At 27.3% G+C, this 15,347-nt stretch overlaps 2 protein-coding genes across 4 annotated transcripts; both read right to left on the bottom strand.

The window, feature by feature from the left end:
* Nucleotides 1-2,344: 2,344 nt before the first annotated feature.
* On the bottom strand, nt 2,345-10,628 carry LOC126843822 (zinc finger protein GLIS2 homolog). Of its 3 annotated transcripts, none has more exons than XM_050581723.1 (5): nt 10,381-10,627; nt 7,005-7,142; nt 6,787-6,905; nt 4,371-4,571; nt 2,345-2,685 (listed from the first exon to the last, which is right to left on the bottom strand). In XM_050581723.1, exons 1-5 carry the CDS (start codon nt 10,386-10,388, stop codon nt 2,585-2,587), a joined length of 567 nt encoding a protein of 188 aa, XP_050437680.1. In that variant the 5' UTR covers nt 10,389-10,627; the 3' UTR covers nt 2,345-2,584. The 3 variants fall into 3 exon arrangements, with proteins under 3 accessions (XP_050437680.1, XP_050437624.1, XP_050437750.1); XM_050581667.1 differs by having other exon boundaries at nt 2,347-2,685; nt 10,377-10,626; XM_050581793.1 differs by lacking the exon at nt 2,345-2,685 and adding an exon at nt 3,620-3,798 and having other exon boundaries at nt 10,377-10,628.
* A 1,199-nt stretch (nt 10,629-11,827) lies between these two features.
* Nucleotides 11,828-13,077, bottom strand: LOC126843759 (uncharacterized). Its single transcript, XM_050581540.1, has 4 exons — nt 12,911-13,077; nt 12,542-12,757; nt 12,205-12,421; nt 11,828-12,144 (listed from the first exon to the last, which is right to left on the bottom strand). The coding sequence occupies exons 1-4, from the start codon at nt 12,940-12,942 to the stop codon at nt 11,986-11,988; spliced, it is 624 nt and encodes a 207-aa protein (XP_050437497.1). The 5' UTR covers nt 12,943-13,077; the 3' UTR covers nt 11,828-11,985.
* Between the last annotated feature and the right edge of the window lie 2,270 nt (nt 13,078-15,347).

The following is a 15,347-nucleotide window of genomic DNA, read 5'->3' as shown; positions in this document are numbered from 1 at the left end:
CCACGAAAGAAAGAAATAAACCAAAAAGAAAGAGTGCTCGAGAACAGATTGTAAAGGAAAACATCATAATAAAAGCAGTGTTAAAAGACAAAAGTGGTTTTCCAAAAAGACAAAAACCGTAACAATAATAAACACTTCTGTCGACCTAACATTTTATTAAAGTCGTTAAAGACTAAAGTATTATAATAATCTTAACTCAGCTTATCTCCTTCGAGTGCCAACTTTTTAAAATGAAATATTGTTTTTAATTACACTTTATTTTCATTTTTTATCTTTATACTTACAAAATGGTCGACAGAGGTTTGTTATTGAACAAGTATTGGTTATTTTATACATTTTCGATCATAACAGATACCTGCTTACCTCATATACCTGCTGTTTTGTATACAATTAAATTTTACTTTTTAATCCTTAACTGTTGAACAAAAATCACGGGATCATACACGGGTTTATTTTAATTATAGATTCGATGGCGGCACTTTTTTCAATATTTAGTATTTCTAACTGGTAAATATAAGCACAAAACTTATTATCAAGCCACCACAATTATCAGCAACCAGATAATAGGTCTGAGTGCATTTTCGTTTAGACTTAAGTGTATTTATGTATCGGTACAAACAAGTACCTTTTGCTATTAACTTCAGTCCAGATATAACAGTAAGCTTTATTGGGCCTGGTCCGACATCATATTATGTTAAGTTATTTTGATTTCTTAAACTTTTTTTACCATAAAATTTGAATAAATTAAATTTATTTAGTAACTTTGTTCCATGACTTAGCTGAAATCAGACTACCGAAAACGACTGAATATTGGTGACCGGTGTACCGAACAGCTGACAGCACACTAAATCTTAAGTTAAATAAAAATTAGCCATTAGATTACCAAATATTTTATTACTGGTTTTAAAAAATAAATAGAAATTGTAATGGCCGAAAAATATAAGGACTATTTTGGTCGCCGAATAAGTATCTACCCAGATTTATTCAAATACGTGATCTACTGATGTTGCCACTTGTTAAGTTGTGTTATCGAACCATTTGAATTATATTTTTTGGCGCTAAAGGGAATCAAACGTTACTTCGTTTGGCATGAAACGTGCATGTCCTCTGTACAATGACAATAATAGGCCTCTAAACTAGCATTTATTAAGGCGCATTGTAAAGATAATTTTTCATTTTCATTAATGATTTACCATCTATTTTTGATAACACGGTCGATATACTTCTATTTGCCGATGACGCCAAAATATTTTCCACGATTACTTCTCCAGCTGATGTCTTAAATTTACAAGCGAATTTAGATAAATTTGTAATATTATGGAGTCGCCAAAATTGTTTACCATTAAATATAAATAAATGTAATATCATTACATTTTCACGTACCAATGATGCTATTAACCATGATTATAAAATAGAAAACTGTCCAGTCAAAAGAGTTAATTCAATTAGAGACTAAGGGATTATTATCGATTGCAACATGTTCTTCGCTTCTCATATAAATACTTGTGTTAAAAAAGCTCTTAAGATGTTAGGCTTTATTATTTATTAACCGAAATACAGCTACTTTCAATAATTATAATACCTTGCAAATTTTATTTTTTGCACTTGGTAAATCTCATCTTGAATTTGGGTCAACAGTGTGGGCACCTTATTAACACTCATCCATTAATCTTATTGAAAATGTACAGTTTAAATGTTAAAAGTTATTTTGTTACAAACTAAATATACCATTTATTTCAAAGAACTCATACAATATGTGAATAAATGAACTGGGGTTTATATCTTGTGAGTTGTGAGGTAAGAAGGAAGGTTGGTGATATAATGCTTGTTTATGACTTGTTGAACGGTTACATTTTTTCCCCAGAATTGCTTTCTATGATAGGGTTTAATATAACAAGTCATTTTTTAAGGAAAATAAACTTGTTTCACATTCCATTTTATAGAAATAATTATAATTCTGTTACTTTCTTCCCTAGAACATTAACATTAGCAAATCAAATTATGGATTATGTAGATTTTTTCTTTAGGTCACGTATTGTTTTTAAAAGAAATGTATATTTAGCTTTAAGTTCAATTGTCAATTAATTATTATAATTGTTATTTATTATGTTTTTATTTATTACTCATTGTTACTATTATTATTAAGTTAAACTGTATTTATTTTTAAATTATGTCTAAATTCATTTACTATTTTTTTATAATCTTCTTTAATTACTGAGACTGTATTTATGAAATTTTAATATTGTTCATTCACACTTGCTGTATTATACAAAAGGGTTTTACCCGTTTATTATACAAATAAAAATAATACATATAGGTATAGTAAAGTGCAAATAATATTTTATCTAATTTGTCTGATTTATTGTAGATATACGTTATTAGTTGTTAAAATTATATTTACAAGAAATATTATGTATACTCTTAGTATGTATGTACTTTAGTATATATACTCTGGGTTAGGTTAATTTAGGTTAGGACAAGGGTGAATTTTATTATGTAAAAAGGTGAATCATAAATAATTATTAAAGTATGTCCTCTACGTTTAGTTTTAAAAATACTACTGTCAAAATTGTTAATCAACATTTCATAGGTATTTTTTCCATCGAACAGACAAATCCAACGGTTGGTCGACAAGTATAGTAGAAGTCGTCAAATCACCCGACGGTTGTAGGTTCGTCTCTTGACCTGCAAATGTGTAGGTATAAGTTACTAGTTAGTAAGTAAATGATGGTAATTTTATTCAACTTATGTAGTCTATAATATGCGGGTTCTGGCTTCAATAGAATGTGCTGACATCAGCAAATTTTATACCTCGAATGGAATGTGCTAACGCATGCAAATTGTTTTGCAACAAATTATGTCACATAAGTATACTTGTTGACGTCATATTGTCATAGGTCAGTAACGTATACAACCCTAAACAATTATAATACAAAACTCTATATTGTCCATCTGCACGTATATTGTTTTAAACAGTTAACTACTATTGTACTGAATAATCAATCTCGGAATAAGTTTTATGTTCTCAAAAATGTATAAATCATTCTACATTATATACATGATGAAATTCACTGATTTACATGTTTCATAACTTTAGTCTTTAACATACTACACTCTTGTGTTATTCTGTACATGAGAGCATAAAAAAAGTAAAAAAAAAATAACAAGGTGTTATTTAACTAGTAGAATATAATATAATACACAGTATTGAATAAAATATTTAATTGTATACATACGTTTGTATTTTGTTGAAAGTGGAGTAAATCCAAGGATTTGGTCAGCGTACGCACACACACACACACACACACACACACACACACACATTGCAATAGTTTCTATTATAATAAATAGAAAAAAACATTTATTATTTAATAAATTATATTTTTAAAAGCAATATTTGTTTGTAAAAATTTATCATTTACTGATTTAAAAAAATTAAAAATTGAGAAAATTGTAAGATAGACTTTTAAAACGATACACGTACAGTTGAACAATTTTTAGTTTTGTATTATATATATATATATATATTAATGTTTTGGATACAGATAAGACATTATGTATATTTCTATAAATAAAAAATAATATTATTTTTTTTTTTTTATATAAAACATTTTTCAAGTCAAAAAATAATTAGGGCCGATAATAGAACCGATACTCGATATTGGTCGCTATTAGTGGTATCGGGGTTTTATCGGCGACAAATATTGGAATATCGGGTCGATACCCAATCCCTAAAAATAATGTTCTGTTAAAGAACTGATGGCATTGGCCATTGGTCGCACGTGTTGAAAACAAAACCTTAAAATCATTTAATGAAATATTTTACAAATTTCCACATTTTATAAAACGATGTATAAGAATCCCTAATTTTATACAGAGAGAAAGAATAGGTACAAAAAGTTAAACATTTTTGTCCAAAATTTTGGGTTTTTTTAAATTTATCTTTAGAATTGATGATTGAAAGAATTTCATCGAAGAAGTCTCTTTCGACATTTTTGTTCACGTACAAAAGTTTTCTCCAAAACTAACTTATATTAAACAAACTTTTAGAATTAGAGTTTCTATACATTAATAATAAATATTAAAATTTAACGTTTATAAAAAGCTCTACAACTGTTTCAAGTCCTGGTAAAAAAATAGCGTAGACACAAAAATAGGAATATTGTTTTAAACTTATTTTTAAAGCGATATTTCTCGCACCAACTGAATTATAATCTTGAAGCGTTTTTTACTATAGTGATTTGATCATATTGGAATGTGTTACTACTATTCTTTGTACAATCCTGCGTAACTGTTCCCACTATTTATTGTGCGTCTGTGCTAAGGGTAGGTGAGGAGTTATTTTCAAATATAAATGAATTGTTCCGTACTCGTTATCGTTCTAGTTTGCTGGTTGTGACTTCTGGCATGTTTCCTCAATGAACTTGGGTCTGTGTATCTCTTCATACATTTCTCTACTCGACAGGCGTACGGTTTTTCAATGAAGTGCGTTCGGGTGTGCTTGAAACGGTCACTAGAGTTTGAGTACGCCTTGTTGCACCCATTCACCGAGCAAACATATGGCTTTTCTCCTGTCAACATAATATAATGATTATTTTAAACAAACCAAACCCAAAACTCACACATAAAACCCTCAAACATATTCAAGGGTTGAATTAAAAAGTTCACGAATTAAATCATTTTTCTCTTGTTTAATATAACATATAAACTTTATACATTTATAATCTTTATATGGCTTACATAATTATGTCAGTCGTACTATAATATTACGATTATCAAACGAATCCACCGAAACCGTTTAAAAAATCATGCGAAACTGAGACGTAAATTGCCGAATGGTCTTGATAAGAAAGCCAAATATTAACCACGTCGCAAAAAAAAATTAGCCACCTCCTTGAAAATTCAGTTAATAAAATAATTTAAACAAGAGGCTTCTGACTAGAGTCGTATAAGAAATATAATGATAGATAAGGTTATTTAATTACTACATAGTGCTTAGTGATGAATTTAACTGTTCATGTTATTACTAATATACGACTGATTATTATATTAATGTACGCATGCGAGTAAGATTCGAAAATCGCCATTAAAATAATACGGCAATTTATTAATTTTAAGTAATTATTATATATTTTTTAAAATAATTAAAGTTTCTTATCGGTCATTCTAATCGAATATAGGTATATTTTTTAACTATACTAATTATCATAATAATTAATGTTTAATGATGCTGTCTAGCGATTATTCCCTAATCGCTTTTTGAAATTTATATATTATTATTTATTGTTACTATATATTATATACAATTAAAAAATGAAATGACAACTTTTCGAGTGGGTGCGGTAATTGTATTCGGTCGGTTTATACAGCTTCTTGCCCTTTTTTAAGATAATGACCCATAAGTTTATATTATGTAAACTGCGGCAAAAAAAATGTAAACATTATACAAAATGCGACACAAATGATAAGATACATTCTACAAACTGCGACAATTTATTTTAAATACCTACCTAATATATATACGAATGATAATTTGCAACATGTAATAGTATAGGTCTATGGTGTGCACATAATAGGAGTAAAGGTGTAAAAATTAAAATTAAAAAACAATTTTAAAATATGAAATTGAGAAATATTATTATTTAACTAACATTAAAAATGATTGTACATCTAATACTGCCCAAGAAAATTAAAAATTGAAATAATAATACAATTATTGATTACATTTAATTTAATTTGTTTAATATTTAGTTGTTTATTCTTAAAACATACTTTTTTCAAAAATTCTTGAAATTTGTTTATCTTCATTATTTTTTGTCACTTTTCGTTAGTACATTTGTATTTTTGCATTGTTATTTTACTTCGTTGTTATATTACACTTTCTTCTGCACTTCTAATTTTTATTTATGTGTCAACTTGAACATTCTGTATAGCATCTATATATTATTATTTCTTATTACAAGTATTACTGTATATAAGTATATAGTATATTATAAAATAGGTATATAAAATAAAATGTCGCAGCTGTATAATGTTAAATTTTTTTTGCCGCAGTTTACATAATATCAGCTTATAGAAAAAGGGTTATTTTGGCGCAGTTTACATACAGCCCGTTTTGCACATGTATTGTTACCAGAGTTGCAAAATGTTTTAAACTAACAGTATTGTTTTAAACGTTTTAACTTTACTATATAATTACATTTATTTTATAATTTTCATAATACTTATATTTATATTTAAATAATATGTATATATATATATATATATATATATATATATATATATATATATATGTTTGTTATTTTAATTTAAGTAACTAATTTGTATTTGTTGAAACATACAAAATTCAGATTTTAAGATATAATATAATAATTAATGTCAAATATTTATTGTTTTTATGTATACATAAATCTGAAAAATGTGCCCAAGGGTTTGCTTTATTGTCTGTACAGTCTGTCTCTAGAACTATTTAAATGGAACTATTGTTTATTTCTAAAGAGTAAATATCTAATTAAACAATTAACTAGAATTTAAAAATCATCCGGAATTGGTAAGTATTTAGTAAAATTTGTTTAAAATGTTTTAAATAAAAAAAACAATGTTTTTAACATGTTTAAAACATAATTTTTAAATTTTATTAAAAACAGTTTAAAACATTAAAAACAGTTTTAAACAAAAAAACGTTTTTTTTCGTATTTAAAAAAAAAATTGTTTGTTTTGCAACTCTAATTGTTACCACCGCAGTTGAAATTACAATTTTTAGTTTTTAAATATTTTTAAAAATACCCGTGTGCGTGCGTGCATGGATCTTGAGGTTTTCCGTCCTAGTAAAGCTTTTTCCACAAGTATAACATTGATAAGGCTTGTCGTTCGTGTGCGTACGTAAGTGAATTAACATTTTGTACCTAAAAATAGTATGATAGAGTTACGCATTAGGAAATTAGCCTTGGTCTCTGATTAAATGTAAATGCAAACACTAAACATATTATAATTTATGTACTGACTTGGCGTTAAAAGCTCGGTCTCCTCTGGTACAGCTCTTCCATTTGCAATAGAACAACCCTTGTGGACCAGGTACCATGTGGTTCGTCACATGTTTTGCAAGTTCCGATTTGTTAAGATGTAAACCACATTTGTCCCATCTGCGAATAACGCAGTCAATATTATTTATTCTATATTGTAATTAGTAGTCAAAATAACGTGGTAATTGACTTGGGTAGGTCTTAGGTTCAATAAACGGTATACCTAATTAAACGATTAACAGTGCTAAATTGTTGTACAGGGTGACGGAGAATGAAAGACTACATTTGTAATGGGCGCCATAATTTTAATTTTTGAGGTAGAGGGGTAAAAAAAACAAGTTGTTGCAAATTTAGGGAAGTTTTATTGGATATGAAAAAAATATTATTTATGAAACAGAATATCCGACAGATAGCGTTCTTGGTCGGAGATACATTCTTGGAGGCGCTCGCCGAAGTTTTTCATCACTTTCTCCAACATTTCCCCTGGAATTGATGCGATTTTACTTCTAATTGCGTCCTTTAAATCGGAAAGGGTTTGTGGCCTGTTGACATAGATCTTCGACTTTAGATACCCCCATAGGAAGAAGTAGCAGTCGCCATTTCGAGAGATATGACGTCCGGGAAAAGTTGAACGGATGAGATGCATGAAATTCTTCGCTAAACGCTTCGATGCAAATCAGTGAATAGTAGTTTAAACCAGTAGGCAGTCCAGTCCAAACCAAGCACAGTAAAAAAATACGTATTAAAGAGGTCCAGTGTCCACAGATACGAATCGAACCTAACCGGTGTTATATTTTTCCGTTTTCCGTTTTGATTTACAAAACTGTTATTTTTCCCCCAATTCGGTTTTAATTTTGATTTCGATTTCGTAAGGGAGTTAACCGATTTTTGAAACAGGTTTCAAGCCCTGAATAGATATCCTACACGTGTCACGATCATTACTCGATGTCCTTTCCTGAGGAAGTGGACAGTTTTAAGTTAAGAAGAAGGAAAGGACATCATGCAATGATCGTGGCACTGGCACGTGTAGGGTACCTATCTAATTATTCCTAATTTTATTAGTTACGCAACTTGTGACTTGTGTACTTGTTTAAACCAAGTCTTACTAGCATTTAGTAATTAAGTTTTCCCTGTCCTGTTGACATTAATATTTGTTTGTAACAACAACAAGGAAAATACGTAAATTGCATTATTTTAACTTATTTACAAATTTCTGTACAACCCTTTTAATACAATATGTAAATTCTTCAATTCTATCGGAATTATCAAGTATCTTGTGCATACAACCATTGACTACTATTGTTGACTCGTTTGAACCGAATCTAGCTTGAGCAGTTTTCGTGTGATTAAGAAATTGATTAAGTGTTATTTATTCAAAGTATCATTTACCTTACTATCTTCTGTACAAGGTAGTATATATTATGTTTTAGACCTTTGGTTCATTACATATTCGTAAATGTTTTTGTACAATAAAGATTAAGGAACAGCGTCGTATAATTTAAAAACAAATATCAATTATCAATATAGATTTATTTTTGATATGCGTTTAAGTATGACTTAGAACATTTTAATATCAAAATTTGATAAAAAATTTACCTTTACTTAATAAATATGTGGTGTGACGAGATAGTGTTTTTTTTTATTACGGAATATAAAATAATTTTAAAAAAGAAATGAATTATACTTATAAGATGAAGAGTAAAAAGGGAACTAGTCTAGTTAACTAATTTTCAAATTGAAGCTGTTTTGCAAATTGTTTCAAATTATGACATAATTAAAAAATGTTCGTAACTTCAATATTTTTTGCTTGTGGTTTATTAGGATAGTCGAATACCGCTTAAAAACTGAAAATAAGCTGTAAATACATTAAAAAGGCTATAACATTCTACTATTAGTACTACTTGTCTACTATAGTAATTAATATATTAATTACAATTGACAGGTTCACACGCAGAGTCGGCATTGTTCTAATCGTTTCTTATTTTGATTTAATTTATTCGAATAAACTATTATTAAATTGCGAACCTAGTAGATTATTCGATTAAATCACTAATAATACCAGACGAATAACTTACCGGATAGAATATTATAATCAACATTTGTTGGATTAATTTTATTTGTTATTTTTTTAACCTACACAATCTAATTTAAAATGTTACTATTTGAATAATTATATTTATAAATATAATATGTTAAATACTTATGTTATCATAATAAAAGTACAGTAAAATAATAATTTTTTTTTTTTTTGAATTATTCTTATTTCTTACAATTTTTTATATGAATTGTTTTAGTAATTCGTTATTTAATTATATTTTTCGAAGGGATTTAAACAAAATGTCTTAAACATATGTTTAAAACGTTTCAACGAAACATATAGAATTCGAATTTCATGGAATAATTATTATACTATTTTATATTATTATATTATACTATAATATACTATCAAATATGTGTTATTTGTATGTATACATAATACACTACTGTATAGTGTTAAGTGTATATATATTACATCATCATTTACTTTATGGAATATAGACTAGATAGAGTCTATATAGTAGATTGCACTACAACCATTGTACTGTACCTATACATTAAATATTAATACATGTATAAAAATTACCTCAAGTTCTTACTATATTGTCAGAAGTGTAGTTAAAACTTAAAACTAATTAACTAAAAAATGTGCCTAAGATTTTTTTCTGAAGTCTTTTGAAATTAGATTTTTTACGTAACAGTTGTTTATTTTTTAAAAGTAAATGCCTAATTAAATAAACAACCCGAATTTAAAAAATGATCAGCCGGAATTAGTAAGTATTTAGTAAATATTTAATATTTTTACATACCTAATTAGTTATTATATATATGATTTATACAAAAATATATTAAAATTTGTTTAAAACTTTTTAAATAAAAAAACAATATTTTTAACATGTTTAAAACATAATTTTTAAATTATGTTAAACAACCATTTAAAACATTAAAAAAATAGTTTCAAACAAAAAAACTGTATTTTTTCCAATTGCACACTTTTAATGATTTTGGATAAAATTAATTTTAATCGTCTAAATATGAACTAAGTATAGGTACCTAGTGAGTGAACTTATTATTATAAATTAGGGATCGTTTATGTTTTGTAATATTCGAAAAATAACTTGTTAAAATATAAAAAAATTAAAATAGGCAGTAGGCTGCTTATTGACTCGACTCTTGGGGGATAGCATTTATATAGGTATAGTAATATGTTCTATTTACATAAATACATAATAATTTATAAGCAATAACTAAGTTCATTAAAGCATAGCCACAAGATAAAGTTATCACATATCAGTATGATTAAAAGTAATTTTTTACTTGCAAAAACATGGTGAATCCTGGTTATTGGAATTGTTGACAATCATATTGATTACAAAATGCCGATGTATTATGTTATTGTGATTATTTTATACGAAAACCTTGAGATATATTTTGCACAATAAATTAATGGTACTTGCACTAATCTTAAGACTAAAAATAAAAAGTTGTCGAAAAAAGTCTGTTTGGAGATGGTAAATAATGCGAATGAACGTTCATGTCGTAGAGTAAAATGTAACTTGCGTAAGGAAATGCCACATGGGCTCAATATGTTTCTCTTAGTTGGGGGTCTTAGTTTTCATATTATTACAGCTTGAGTCTTGACAGGGGGTAGGTACGTAGTGTAAAAAAAATAAAATACAAACACATCATTGTCTTAACTGTTATGCAAAGTAAGATTATGCTTGTGCACCACTTTAGTAGTTATAGGCAGTAGTATAGGAATCGAATAAAATAATAAAGTATCAACAATAAGAGGCCTAATTTTAAGTGTTGTCTATTTATTATAATTAACACAATACAACACGATCATAGAATAATATATTCAGTTATTAATTTTTTTTTCGCTGAAACCGAATGCGGGATCAGATTTGCTCAAGTACTTTTAATTTGTTTATTAAATCTCCTCTAATTGTATAAATAATTCGAAATTAATTTTGAGATCAGTTTATTTTTTACCCTAGATTTGGGTTAAAAAAAAGTTAAATTTTAATGTATAGTGTGATATCCACATTACTTATAAAATATTGTTGTATAATTACTTGAATATACTGTAGAATTATTTTAGGTTTTATTTTTTTTTTCGAAGTAGGCAATATAATTTTCATAGTTCTCTTGATTGTGGTAGGTTTTTTTTATTGCTAAATCTACACCCTTTTCGTTACTACAAAACCATATAATAATTATATTTTTATTATTTATGCATTTTAAAATATATTATGCAATTTAAAATTGTTATAAAAAGGTGAAATACAATAATTTATGTAAACATATTTATTATTTACGCTTTATGCTAACATTAAAATTAATATTGATTAATATCTCTTCATCATTCAGATTAATATGCTTTGATTGTTATTAACAATTGTCATAGCCATTATCCGGAGAAATAATGCACAAGGTTCATGGACAATATAATTGGTGAATATTAACAGTAATACTATTATCTTTGTTGCATTAAATATAAAAAGTATTTAAAATAGTTGTTACTATCTTTATAATGACATTTTTAATAACGTTTGCTGTATCATAAGTGTATACAAATGTGTAAGAGTGACTACTAGCTTTTAAAAATATATAGTACATAACTCTAAGAAAATGACACAATTTTTTTTGTTAAAAACATATTCAAATTGCTATTAATATTAAAACAAGTAAAATTTAACTTAAACAGAACAATACTCAATAATTTTATGAATTGAATTTATTTAAAATAATGATAAACGTTATAATAGGACTTATTTAGTTCTTTTTATTCACAGTTAAAAAATGATATAGACATATAACATGTTAGTAAAAACGTTATTTATCATAGATAAGATTAACACAATAAAATATTTTTAATAGCAAAAATATTGACTGAAATTGCCATTTTCTATCAAATTTAATTTTAATAAATATCTTGCATTTTAAATGGCATATACTTAAAAAAGATAGAATTGCATTTTGTATTTCCTTTAAAAAATGTAAAATATCCCAAAGTGAAACCACATAAAACCACAGAACAGGCTGCAGCAGTGAGCAAACTATATTTTCCCTTTTTTTCCATCTAGAATAAAACGAGGTATCACAAATTACAGTTTTATACTAATGTTGTATTTAAGTTTACTTTATAAACAGTTTTAAGTGTTTTTTTCATGCTGTCTTCTTCCGCTCTCATATAAGGTTTTATCATTGACGCAGCGTCAATTGTCGAAAGGTAATCATCAATTAACTTATCCTCATAAGGATTGTTTAAAAGTACATAATACATTTGGTTGAGAGCGATTGCGATCGATCCAAGTTGTCCACAAATATTCGATTGTAGTTTTGATATTTCTTCGTTCCTAATAAAAAGTAAAAACCGATACAAAATTATCAAAATATGATAATTTAACAATAGAATTTTAATAAATTATTATTATTATGATAAGTTTTCAACTATAAATAAATTATAAAAAACTTACGATAGTTTCAGCTTGTTAAATGTTGATGTTTTATTAAGTACGTTTATAGCCTCTAACATCAGTGGTATATCGGTATCACTAACATCCAATTGTCTGAGGTCTGAAGCTGTTAAATAGACCATAATATGTTCATCAATTCCATATTCAATAAGTTTTGATTTATATTTTTCACATTCAATTGATTTTAAAACGAAATCCAGTCCACGTAGTTTTAATCTAAAAGTTAAATTTAGCGTTACATACTTAGTCCAAATTGAACGGCAATTAACAACCTTTAAATTTAACTAAAAATTAGATTTTTTATGAACTGACTTCTTTGTTTAGGTCACTTTTTACGTAACATCATTGACATATAATATTTTTACTTACGGAGATTCTTCACTACTTTCGAGTTCTTCCATTTTTTTTTGGTACTTGATCAAAATAACGAATTAAGAAATAATATAGCAGAAGGGTTATATATTTCAACCATGAGAATTACCCAGTGTATTATTATAATTCGTGAGCCGGACTATATAAACATTGATTTAAAAACAAATAGATAGCCCACAGCAATGTAAACATTGGAAACACGTGATATAGTCATTAGTGTTCTACAATACTCATAGATGTCGCGCAATATTCTAAAAGTAATATTTTCTGTTGTCTCGTGACGTATGTTCAGACATCCTGGACATTTTGGACCTTAAGAGTAAAGCTGTTTGAAACACCTAGGCCCTAGAGTTTCCGACGCTGGTCAAAAATACCGTGTATATTATGAAGTTAAATTTTGACGGTAATTTAACCGCACATCCACTACATTTCTCGTCACCCAGAAGTGTGTTACCAACATTTTAATTAAATATAATATAGTATAATTAATTCAATATTAGCTTCGATGCGGAGCTGAGGAGATAACTTGTGAATTATGAAAAAATGAATTTTTTGTACAAACCCGCAAAATTGTTAAACCGATGAACCGATTTCGTTAGAATAAGTATTACCGATTAACGTTGATGAACAATAATATCATAAATCCTTCCCCCTAGAAGGGGTGAAAACATATTTTTATCTCTTCGTCGAGCGAAGTTTTAGGGCTAGAATAGGTCTATAGCATATACATTTTTAAAAACAAATTAGGTCAAACTTTATTTTTATTAAGGAAAAACCAACAAAAAAAGGGAAAAATTACACTTTGGCCGTGGTAAATTTCTAGGTTGCTATATATTAGTGAATCAACATAAACATGAAATTTAAAAATGCTCATTTAAATGGTTTTAAAGAAGTGTTTTTATTTGTTAAAATGCTTATTACTTTACTGCGGAAGTTGTAAGAGGATGCCACACCGGCCATTTAAAAGGAGTAAAGTATAGGCAGTTTGTTTGCAAAATCTTAATTTAAAGGTACTGTCACACTGAGATGTGTAATTATTAGTTCAGTAATTAGAACTCTTTTTTGGTAGTTAATTTATTTTTCAGACTATAACAGCATCCTTGGCAGCGATTTAAAAAAAAAATCATCTGAACATGCGTAAATGCAGAATGCGATTTACTCGGCCAATAGTGATTTTAGAGCAAAACCAACTATAATAAAATCAAAAGATAACAGCATTTTGGCGATGATGACATATCCGTTTATTGTTACGTTCACGCGACAAGTTGAGTATCCACAAATACCGAATAGTCGGCGAATAGACGAGTCGTACTGAACCGATTTTGATGAAATAAAAATTAATTATTAGTCTTTTTGCATATTTTCTACTTTTTGGCGACACAGACCGCTTAAAAATAAGGTCTTTCCTCAGTATGTGTTTGCGATAGAACTACATGTAATTTTACGTTCTTATTCTATTACTAAATAGTAAAACCGAACTCGTTTGTTTTGTTTTTGTCGTATACGACGCGTCGGTCATCCTTGGCAATGGCCATGGTACCAATAAAAATATTCCAAATAATTGATAAAGCAACTTATGTATCCACTAACATCATTCTATTTTTATCTCTTTCACAAATTACAAAAATTAATACAAAATGAATAAGCTTACATATTTCTTCGCATCGTTTTCTAGGAAAATCTACACCATATAACAACTATTAAGAAACAAAATATAATCTATACAGATCTTTATAGGTACAATTGTAAAAATATTGTAATTATAAATGTAATTTGAAAAATATTTTATTTTTATAATCGATTAATAATTAATTGTTAATTATATCTTTGAATTGGAATACCTATTAGTAAATCTATCGGTTATTATTTATTTTCCAGTTAACGACAAAATCAGTAAGGTTGGTTATTATTTTTTTTTTTTAACATAATGTTGGGTTACTCACTTCCCTTCATCACAAATAAATGTTTTATATTATGCAGTACAATTAGTTTTAAAAACGTATGAAATCTGTCTAGGCGTATTAAATCACCAACCGTGATTTTGGCATTGCAGTTTTCAGACAAAATGATAAGAAAGTAATGGTAATAAAGCATTAAAGTACCTAACATCTATAACTTATAACTAACCTAATTTTATCTATTGAATATAAAATTGAGTGTATAATTAATATAACGTTCAATTAAATGTACGATAATATATTTAATCGAATTGCATTATTACTATTACTACTTTATCTGGGGACTAAGCTAATATTCTTAGCGAAAAATCATTAACAATTATTATAAAGACTGTATCTTTATAATATTTATTATGTGACGCATTTTTAATACAACAATTAACATATTTCATGAAATCACTAAAATTATTATAAACTTCATAGTGCACGTGTCACGTGTTAGCGTATTTTGCATAAAGTAGGTTGTCTGCTCACAA

Source organism: Adelges cooleyi, unplaced genomic scaffold (genome assembly GCF_023614345.1).
Source record: "Adelges cooleyi isolate 19-005CV unplaced genomic scaffold, UGA_ACOO_1.1 ACOO_flye_CR_arks_rails_tigmint_CR_PRNA_1, whole genome shotgun sequence".
NCBI classification, from domain to species: Eukaryota; Metazoa; Arthropoda; class Insecta; order Hemiptera; family Adelgidae; genus Adelges; species Adelges cooleyi.
The sequence above is the reverse complement of the archived record's forward strand: the minus strand, read 5'-3'. Positions and strand labels throughout refer to the sequence as shown.

What these genes read in the sequence shown, in the direction of transcription:
- LOC126843822 (XM_050581667.1), bottom strand. Translation starts at nt 10,423, where the DNA reads ATGATTGTCAACAATTCCAATAACCAGGATTCACCATGTTTTTGCAA. An exon ending in GACCGAGCTTTTAACGCCAA is followed by an intron (nt 6,906 to 7,004) that starts GTCAGTACATAA and finishes TACTATTTTTAG; the next exon opens with GTACAAAATGTTAATTCACT. An exon ending in CCATGCACGCACGCACACGG is followed by an intron (nt 4,572 to 6,786) that starts GTATTTTTAAAA and finishes TTATGTTGACAG; the next exon opens with GAGAAAAGCCATATGTTTGC.
- LOC126843759 (XM_050581540.1), bottom strand. Translation starts at nt 12,942, where the DNA reads ATGGAAGAACTCGAAAGTAGTGAAGAATCTCC. An exon ending in GAAAGTAGTGAAGAATCTCC is followed by an intron (nt 12,758 to 12,910) that starts GTAAGTAAAAAT and finishes TTTAACTTTTAG; the next exon opens with ATTAAAACTACGTGGACTGG. An exon ending in CACTTAAAACTGTTTATAAA is followed by an intron (nt 12,145 to 12,204) that starts GTAAACTTAAAT and finishes GTTTTATTCTAG; the next exon opens with ATGGAAAAAAAGGGAAAATA.